This window comes from Gouania willdenowi, chromosome 7 (genome assembly GCF_900634775.1).
Source record: "Gouania willdenowi chromosome 7, fGouWil2.1, whole genome shotgun sequence".
NCBI lineage: Eukaryota > Metazoa > Chordata > Actinopteri > Blenniiformes > Gobiesocidae > Gouania > Gouania willdenowi.
Genome location: NC_041050.1, coordinates 34,646,817 through 34,657,713, shown reverse-complemented (window position 1 = coordinate 34,657,713; position 10,897 = coordinate 34,646,817). Strand labels below are relative to the sequence as shown.

At 37.8% G+C, this 10,897-nt stretch overlaps 1 protein-coding gene across 1 annotated transcript; it reads right to left on the bottom strand.

Moving 5' to 3' along the window:
• Positions 1 to 173: 173 nt before the first annotated feature.
• Positions 174 to 9,149, bottom strand: LOC114466443 (aminolevulinate, delta-, synthase 2). Its single transcript, XM_028451857.1, has 10 exons — positions 9,038 to 9,149; positions 7,351 to 7,702; positions 6,810 to 6,905; positions 5,933 to 6,155; positions 5,616 to 5,800; positions 5,342 to 5,521; positions 4,491 to 4,655; positions 1,503 to 1,771; positions 1,265 to 1,427; positions 174 to 461 (listed from the first exon to the last, which is right to left on the bottom strand). Exons 2-10 carry the CDS (start codon positions 7,679 to 7,681, stop codon positions 298 to 300), a joined length of 1,776 nt encoding a protein of 591 aa, XP_028307658.1. The 5' UTR covers positions 7,682 to 7,702; positions 9,038 to 9,149; the 3' UTR covers positions 174 to 297.
• Between the last annotated feature and the right edge of the window lie 1,748 nt (positions 9,150 to 10,897).

Below are 10,897 nucleotides of genomic sequence, written 5' to 3'. Positions count from 1 at the left end.
ATTAAACATATTCACAAGGAAGTTGAAAAACATTTTTCTTGGGATTTTTTTTTTGAACATACTCATACTACATAAATTTGAATTACAACTTTAATTTAAATGAAAAAAAAAAACCAAACAAAACAAAACCACGCCCATTAAACTTTGATAATAAATTAAGAAAGTGTCAAATGTGCAGGCTTCATGTTTTTAACATGATGGAGGCATTTCTTTAATTAGATCCATGACACCAAACCAAATACACACAATACATGAATGATTGTTGCACTTTTACTTCATGCTAAGTGCTCTTTGGTGTTATGCTGATACGGTGATGTATTGTGGCTCCATGTTGCCAAAGTAGGACTTCTCCCACTCGCTCATCAGGTCAAAGTGGAGAGGGCGGTCGCAGAAGGTGCAGGAAGCTGTAGCCAGATTGTTGAGTGGGAGACCGGCCTCCTGCCACACCTCCAACAGTTTCTCTGTCAAACCAACAAAGAAGAAGTCAGTCCTCCAAGGCTAATTTTAGCTGAAGACCAGGGTTGGGGTCTATTACATTTACATCTTCACTCATGTTCATTAACAACTCAATTACGATTACGTTGACCAGCACTTTTTCCAACTACAATTAAAATTACAATGATTATTTTTCCCCCGAAAGTCAATTATAATCACTTTCTCAATTACTAAAGTTAAATTACAATTAATCACAATTATTGAGCCTTTAATAAATAAGCCCATAAAACATGACCTTCCTCTAGTGTTAGCTTTCTGTTAGCATCTCTTATGATAACGGGTCATTTCTGACCCATGTCTTAAATTTAATTTTCATTCATTTATTTATTTAACACACATTAAAATAAAACAATGGCGTGTATTAGAGCTCCACCCCTTTCAATAAACACAAACAATTTAAAACAAAGGCTAACAAACAAACAAACAAACAAACACTTGAGATGAAATGCACTATTAAACTTTGTTGGAAAACTAATATATAGACAAAGTTCACAAAAATGATATCAAAAGATAAATGAAAATATTGAACAAAATATGAATTGAAGATCAAATAAAAAAAAAAAAAAACAGCTGTAAATCAGCAGTAAAATACACACACAAAAAAATATTATCTATCATCCAGTTAGTTAATAACAGATGAATGGATCTTCTGAATTCCCTCATGCAACACATGCATCCTCACTTGCATTTTCTTCAGGAAATGCAAATATTCTAGTTTTAACTAATAATCAATTACACAATTATTATTATAATTGACCCCAACACTCACCCACAAAGTACTGCATCATATCAGGGCTGTGATGAGGAGACGGAGCCAGACGCAGCAGCTCCTCACCACGTGGCACCGTGGGGTAGTTGATGGCCTGTACGTAGATGTTGTGTCTCCCCAGCAGAGTGTCACACACTTTGGTGTTCAGCTCAGCATTGCCCACCTGAAAAAAAACAAAACCAAAAACTCCTTCAGTCTGTGGCATCATCTTTAATGATATGTGAATTCAACCCTGTACCCTGATGGGAATAATGTGGCTGGGGCAGTTGACCACAGGCAGGCCTTTGTCCATGAGGAGCTGCCTCATGTGTTTAACGTTCCTCTGGTGGGCTCTGCGGAGGTTCTGGCCTTCAGGGCTCTTCAGGACTCGGACCGAGGCCAGAGCTCCAGACAGTACCATCGGTGGCAGGGCAGTGGTGAATATGAAACCAGCTGCGTAGGAACGCACCACATCTACCAGGGCAGCACTGCTGGCAATGTAACCTCCCACACAGCCAAAAGCCTTGCCTGGAACAGACAGTAGATGATGATGAATGAAATGGAAGTACTTTTAGTACTTTGACTTTTGTGGTTTGTTGTCAATTTCTTAACATTACATGTCAGTAATAGATGTCTTTGATTGTTTGTAAACATTGTGATGTATTTTGTTGGGCGGGGCTTAGCCTAGAAGCAAACCACCAGAGATATATATAAACACTAGATGACTTACACGCGCTGTTAGACAATGGGGAGCGACGTAGCAACATGGCGGCCATCTTACCTCAGACAGCTGGCCCCGCTCATTACATCAATATCAATGGTGCATGTACTATTTAAATAACGCTAACTTGCTCAATTTTCAACACATTTTCAAACGGCGAGCGGCAATTTCAACATGTACAAGCCTATGTCATACCTACGTATAATAAGTTTTGTAATAATGTTTGTAAATCTGTCAATATTTCATCGAGTTAAGGGTATTTTTGTTTCAGCTGATCACTCACCTTCCAACAGCTACCGTAGAGAGCGTCAGAATGTCAGAAGGTCAGTGGTCTGAGGTAAGATGGCCGCCGTTGAGCTACACTGGCGATTCCCGCTTGCGTCATCTAGTGTTTATATATATCTACGCTTTAGCCAGCGGCGTTTCCTGTTTTTGCCTCCAGTTTTGGCCAGTCTATGGATTCATGCATTCAGTTATCTCCTGTACACACGCCTTATGCCAGTGATTCTCAAACTTCTTTTGGCTCACGTACCCCCTTTCTCAAATTTCTGAATCCAAGTCCCACTTTGTCCAATTACAACATTTTGCCCAGAATACTATGAAAAAACAACAACAGAGCATAATGATGGAATGAATGAGTGTTAACACACATTTGAAGGATCTAATTTTGGAAATAAATAGAATAAACAGTATTTAGTGCCTCCTGAATTGATTTATTTCTATAGTTTTTATTATTTCTGTTCATCTCCCACCTGGTGTGGGACCAAGACTGACACTTGTATTTTCAGTTCATGTTCTAATCACAATAATTTTCTTCATCATTATTATGATTATAATTTTTAACAAAAAAACAACAACATTTTAACCAAAGACAGACCTTATGACATGGAAGATTTCATTACATTTTGGTAAGGATCTGGATTAATATACTGAATTTATATCACTTTAAAATATCGGAAAAAAAGTTTTTTCTTAATAGGAAAATTTCAAAAAGTTCATATCTCGGTTCATTATTGACTGATCGATCTAATGAAATTAGAGTTTCATCTGGATCAGATTCGGATTGCTATCGACCAATATTTCATGTTAATGTTTAAGCTTTGATTAAAAAACCTGTGCTATTTTAACTTTAATGGTCTAAATGTTATGAATGTGTTTTTTGCATAATGTGCAGATTTAAGTAAAATTTTGTTCCTCTGTTACTTTTGTCACATGTCAAATGAGCACTTTTTTAGTGTAATTGTTATTTTTTCCCTTGACATTGCTAAAAAGTGACAAATGTCTGCTTACTTTAAAATATTTTTAAAATGTTGTAAGTCAGTAATGATTTCATCCCAAAGCATTTCAGTATAGTCACAAAGCTACAGGCAACATGAGCTGCGTAAGCATGGTTTTTATCATTGCTTCCAGAGAAGAGACGTAGCTAACACCCAGCTGATAAGAAATGCTGCTTCCTTTGATGATACCTCACTCGACATCAGGCTTCGTCCAATCATTGACAAGAAAATCAACTTCCACGTTTATGCTCTTCATATTTATCTTTCTGTTGGCATCCTTACAGAGTCAGTTAAAGAGCCAGTGGCTGATGAGGTTGAATCTATTACGACTGTTTGAAGCTGTTTGCCTTGCCTTATTTAACCCTACTATTATTCTGAGGGTCAATTTCACCCCATTTAATGTTTATCATTAAAAAAAAAAAAAAAAAAAAGTTTATTTTGCTGAACACATATTGCATGCATTGGTGTTCTTCTGGGCTCAAAAGGTTTTCTGTCAATGAGGTTTTGTAACAGCTCTTTCACAGTGAAAGTAACGTAGAGAAGAATGTATGTAAAGTTTCAGAATGTATCTGAAACTTTATAGTGAATAACACCAAATACATTGCAAAAAGGAGATTCAAAAAAGTATTTTTTGAAACATATTTCAAAAAAGTAAATAAATATGTTTACAAGAGAAAGAGGGGGGGGGGGGGGGGGGGGGGCCAGCAACATCAACCAATATGGTTAATTTTGTGAGAGTCATGAATGTGCACCCCAAATTAGAAAATATTTGAATGATCGATTTTCAAGATACACTAACTCTAAAACTGAAAGTTTGACCTGATGGTGGCGCTGCAGGAAAGGTCATATCATCATCACAATCAATAGGGTTCATACTCTAGTGGTCATTAATGTTGCCGGTAAATTTGAGAAAATTTGGATGAAAACTATTCAAGATAAATTAATTCTTATTTAAAATTTTGTCCTGATGGTGGCGCTAGAGAACAGGTCATGGAAGTTATTTATATATTCAACAAATAAACAACAAATAAACAAAGTGCCTGACACAAAAACTTGTTCAACAATTTTCTGAAAATCATTATCCGGAGGCAAATAACCCTGGGGTCAGATTGACCCCAAGGATGAAATGTGTATCATAACACTATATATATATATATATATATTATATATATAGTAGATGATAATGTGGAAGTTTTCCATGGACCAGTGACAATCAGATTGTTTTACATTTTACAGTGATTAATCTCACCTAAGGTTCCAGAAACAATGTCGATCTTGTGCATGACGTTGTCTCTCTCGCCAACTCCGGCTCCATGGGCTCCATACAGGCCCACAGCATGAACTTCATCAACAAACGTCAAAGCTCCATAGCGGTGAGCAACATCACACAACTCATCAAGAGGACATATAGCACCTGACAACCCAAGGAATAAGAAAACACATATTTAGAGCCGTGTGTGCTTGAAAAACAGCTCGTTAGAGCTAGAAATGTCATTATATTATCATGAAAATGTTAGAGTTCCTTCAAGATGTGTAAAATATTCAGGTAAAATTATCATAAATGTGAAGCACAGATGGATGAATTCAGTTTGAAGGATATAATAAGTGCATAACTATTCAGTGTGGCACATAACAGGCGATTTTTCTCATTGGAGAGAATTGAAAAAACACAAATATGTGTTTTATGGGCAATGTCCTATGATTCACAAATGTGATGTTTTCTGCTTCTATTAGGTCGGTTAAGATCCAAATGAGTAAAAAAAAAAATGGGCAAACCAGGCACTTCTAAATTGAAAAAATCTAAATAAAGAAATATTCTAAAAAGCCTTCATGTTATTGGGCGAATCATTAAAAAGCCGTTCGTTTCAACCAAGCATGGTCTTCATCAGAGCTAACATACATTTGTGGTTGTTGTCACACCTACGTACAGTATATATATATATAGCCATTTCAAAGTAGTCATATGACGCAAGCAAGTTCCAAATGACTTCACACATGAGAAACAAGGACTCATTAATTTTTTTTAAGTATGTAAGTTCACTATTTCAAATTGTAGGAAAAAGATCAATGACTTGGGACCACAGATGGACACAAACTCACCATCCATTGAGTGCACGGTCTCAAATGCAACAATTTTGGGTTTATTTGGATCCGAGCGCTTGAGCAGTTCCTCCAGGTGAAGACTGTCATTGTGACGAAAGATGAAACGTTTGGTTCCACTGTTCCTGATTCCCTGAATCATTGACGCGTGGTTCCCGGCATCAGAGTAGATCTCACACCCTGAATGACAGAAAAAGTGCATTTAATGAAATGGGACTTTCCCAGTGGTGTCATTTGTTAGGCCTGTTAACTTTGTTCAAGGCTGAGATGTTACCTGGAAGCATCTTAGCCAGAGTAAAAAGAGTAGAGTCGTTGGCCACGAAGCATGAGGAGAAAACCAAAGCGGCATCCTTCTGGTGCAGCTGGGCCAGCTCCTTTTCCAGAGACACGTGGTAGTTGCTGGTGCCGGAGATGTTCCTGGTCCCCCCCGCTCCAGCGCCGTGCTTGTCCAGGGACTCTCTGAAGAAGTCCAGAACCAGCAGATACAGATCAGAACTCACATTTGAAAAACTTTTCCTCGATTTTTGTCAGACTATCACTCTTTTTCGTGAGTTACCAAACCTTCATTATTCAGACGTGTCTTTCTTTTACCTGATTGCACTGAGGACCTTTGGGTGCCGACTCATTCCCAGGTAGTCGTTGCTGCACCAGACGGACACCTGCATCCCTGCTTGCCCAGTGATGGTGTAGTCCTCAGCAAACGGGAAGATCTCAGCGCTCCTGTTCACCGTCTTGAAGACTCGGTAAGTGTGGTCCTCTTTTTTCTCAGCAATCTTTTCGTTGAAAAAATTGTCATAGTCATAGCTCGGGCCAACTGTGGGAGAGACAGTGTGGATTTTAATAAAACAATGGTAAATTATTGAATGGAATGGGAAACTAATGAAATAAAACCTGTACGGTAGCTGGCGATACAGTATGTACCTATTTAAAGAGTAACTAAACCCCAAAACCACTTTTTTTCTGCTGAATACAAATGTATTTGGGTATGAAGTAGTGCTGCTGATTGATCCTGGTCCAACTCTCAACAGTTTAGTCTAAAATATCAGTGACTGCCCTCTATGGGTTGAAACCTGGCTATTACAATTGATTGTTGCTATTGGCTGAGAACAAGATCAGGTGACGTTTTGGGACCATCTTGCATCACAAACAAGCACTGATAGCCCCGCCCCTTTTATAAGAACTAGCACATATGGGCTCTACAATCTGTGGTGAGTAGGTTGGATTGAGAGGAGAGTGAATTGACAGGTATATTGGAGATTTTATAGTATAGACTGGGCGTGTCTTAACTGCTCCAGGAGCCACGCCCATAATCAAGGCATTTTTTGAATTTCCTTCCTAGTAGCAGGTCAGGAGAAAGAAGGGGTTTAGTTACTCTTTAAGTTGGTTGCAACATGTCGATAACCAAGAACTCTTTACATAGAGGTTTAAATGTGACCTGAATCTCCTCCATTCAGGGTAAAAAACCTACCCATGTTATCTTTGAGAAGGTGGGTGACAGTGTTGGTTTGAGCTGATGATGGAAACAATGAGTCCTTTAAATCTTTCCAGATAGAGGTCATCATACCTGAAAGACATCACATGACAAATTGATAATAGTCACTGATTATATCCTCATAGAGTAACTAAATCCCTGATTTCTGCTGATTCAAAAAAATTCAAAAAAATGCCTTGATTATGGGCGTGGCTCCTGGAGCAGTAAAGACACGCCTAGTCTATACTATAAAATCTCCAGTGAACAATGCTAACGAGCTACTCATTCCAAAACGTCACATGATCTTGTTCTCAGCCAATAGCAAAAATAAATGGTAATAGCCTGGTTTCAACACATAGAGGGTAGACATTTTACAATAAAATATGCCAAATTGAAGTATTTTGACTAAAATGTTTAGAGTCGGACCAGGATCAATCAACAGCACTACTTCATACCCAAATACATTTGTATTCAGCAGAAAAAAGTGGTTTAGTTACTCTTTATACAAATTTGTTCAGCTTTTTTATGCCTCCCCCACCGTCTTGGACATCCTCTTGTACTTCAGGGCTGGCTCGGATCATTCCAATCTGAGAGGTAACAAAAGGACAGCCCTTGGATGCGGTCACGGCCACCTGGGTCGCCGATTGGGCAAACTGCTTCTTTTGCTCCACTGTGGGAAGTTGATTCTTCTGGGATTTGGTGGGTGACACATTAAACTTGTTCTCCAGGGACGCCGGGCCACTGACGGTGATCTGACGGGTGATGATGGGGCATCGGTCCGCCAGAGACAACAGGAAACCTCCAGTTCTTCTAAGGTAGGTCTTTGGGGCCGCCTTCAGGAAGGGGCAATGGTGGAGGAAGGCAGCCATTGGAATGATGTGGGGCTTTCTCTGAGAAATTAAAAATAATTGTGATTTTAATACTTTAAAGTTATAACTCTTGCGATTCTTTTGTGCTGCATTACGAGTGTGAGATCAGCTGGGCTTCAGAGTGGAGGCTGCTTCTCAGTCCTCATGGGTGCGGTTTGTGGCTGTTTATCTACTTTGTGCAGGCTGATCTGACACGCATCATCAGCTGAGACTGGGTCGCTCAGAAGTGATTAACCCAATCAATAACTCACAGCACGGACACCTCTGGATGAAGATAAATGGCCTGATCTAGTAAAACTTCATCAGACTCAAAAGAAAAACCATAAAATTAAAGGATAGACACGAAACTCCACCAAAAATGTGACGGATTAATCAGTGGACATGAGTTTGAAAACGTCAACATCTCCTCCCTTCTTGTGGTTGGTAGATAAGGAGATTCTTGGAATCTGTGTGTATTTTTGTGGTTAAATCTTATCTAAGCCACACAAGCTACTCTATTAAAGTCATCAGTAGGTCAAAAAGCATCTTAATATTGTCTTAAAAATGTTTTTTTTCTTCTACAAATGATTATAACAAAACAACCCTCTAGCAAACGTAATGAATGTTCTACTGATAACACCAGGGTTGGGTAAGTAATTACAATTATGGCATCATTTAGATTTTAATTGTAATTTAAAAAATCTGTTGCTGTTGTAATCATCATTAAATTGTAAGGTTCAAATATTTGACTTTTTAATTGTGATTGCCATGAAAATTTGCTAAAAATTGTCATTTATAATTTTACAATTCTTGTACAGTTCTACACATATGTAGTAAACAATTATTAAAATATGTTTCAGATCAAGCTTTCCTACATTTTACCAATTAAAAATATATAAATTAGCTATAATTGTTAGTGTATTTTACAGCTGATTTAAGACATGGGTCAAACTGACCCGTTATCATAAGAGATGCTAACAGAAAGCTAACACAAGAGGAAGGATAACTTTTGTCTATTGTGTTATTTATTTCAGGCTCAATAATTGTGATTAATTATAATTGAATTGTAGTAATTGGGATAATTGTAATTTTTGAGGATTAAAAAAAAACTATTGTAATTTAATTGTAATTGGAAAAATTGCTGGTCACTGTAAACCTAATTAAGTAGTAATTGAACATGGATAATTGAAAATGTAATTGTAACTGAAATATGTAATTGACCCCAAACCTGGATAACAGTTACACATTAATAAACCACACAAACAAAAATATAACTATGTTAGAGCTAATGTCATCACAGATATATTATTTATAGTAATAAATTGAGAGTAAAATTGCTGAATCAGCAGGTCAATAATAGTGTATCAGGAGGCTCACCTGTTGACCTGCACTGAGGACGAACTTCAAAACAGCAAATGGTCACAGAGTCATTAGTCATTGATGTAATGTTGACGAGTATTACGTCATCTGCTCTGCTCCCACCCCTGGGTGAAGGAACTCTGAGCCTGTTGTTTGTGGGAGGGGCTTTTAACTGTTTACAAAGTTTACTGTAGCCTATTGGATATCGCATAGACCAGGGGTGTTGAACTCATCTTATTTTAGGGGCCAAATATGGATAAGTTTGATCTGAAGTGGGCCGCACAAGTGGAGAATCGAACAATTTCAACAATAGTGCCAGTTTGCTTTTTGCAGGGTTTTGGACAGTTTGAGAGTAAAAATGACTTCTATGGTGTTATACAAGCATGGGGGGAAAACTGGAAACCCCTGCAAATATTGTAGAGTTTCATTGAATTTGTGACATATTCAATGAAACTCCTCTTGAATTTATTTCAATTGTGTGTTTCAATTTCACCTGAGGTCTACGATCCACTTTGTACCAGCCACATGTTGATTTATCATATCCAATAAACTGGAAAATCCTACTTTAATTTTAGTAGAATTAACAAAACAACAATCATTCAGGTGGGTCAAAAACGTTCTTCAAAACTCATAAAAATAACATTTATGTGCAAATACATATTTTAGAAAAGTAAAGTAATAATATGGAATATTTTAAAGCACTTCAAATTACTCCCCCTCCCCCCCACCCCCCGTAATGATGTCAAACTCGGGAGTGCGTCCCACAGTTTGAGAACCACAGGATTTAAAAGTTTGGGGTAGAGAAGCTTTACTAGCATGTACAGTATCCTGACCTGATAGATCTTTCATTTAAATACGGGTGCACGCAAACTGTAACCTTGGACTTTTCGTCCAATACTGGTGCCTGACCTTGTACAAGTCCTTCATCAGGAATGACTGAAACACATGTTGACTTGATGCTTTTTCATCCCAATACTTTAGGAAAGATGGTAGTACTTGATTTATATTTTTTTAGACAGTACAAGGAATTTTACTTGGTGGATGGTGCAAAAAACAAACCAGAAACAGTATAATAATAATAATATAATTTAGTAATAATACATATGAAGGATGCATTTAAATTTGAACATATATACTGTGCAAGTAGGGCAGGAAGCAGAATGATTGATAAACTACAATGTGATGCACAAAACACACACACACACACACAAACAACACACAAACACACACACACACACACACACACACACACACACATATACAACACACACACACACACATACAACTGGAGCCTTTTGTTTATCTCCGCTGTGTTTTCTGTCCACATTTACTGCAGCGATGATCTCTGCGTGTGTGTTTGCACCTCCTTCTCAGTTGTACTATTTTTTCGTACTAAAACTATCACCGCAAACAGTTCCAGATTTCATGAATCACAATGCTCTCCCTGCATAACTTTATCTCCCATATTTTTGATCCGCCTACTATGCATATTCATTAGAGGGTAACGCGCTAAATGAATTGAGGGCACATTGGCAAGCGCAGCTCACCTGCACTCCCGATTCCCTGCCCTTTGTGCTCTTATTAGCACATTTGCACACTTTTTAATATCACTAAACGTTTTGTGAATCTGCTCCTTACTGTATTGGCACAAATGCACTTTTTTTTTTTACATAGTGCAAATAATAAAGTAATTGAAAAAAAGTAATTGATTGATAGAAATCATGTACTTTGACTATCCACTGTGCACACAACAGAAAGGTTATCCAAGTTACATATGTATATTAGATTTATTTTGTGTGTATTTATGCAGTTTTTGCAGCCTGTGCATGCTACATTCCACCAGCAGATGGCGCATTCCTCTGGTTTGCTTCATTTTAT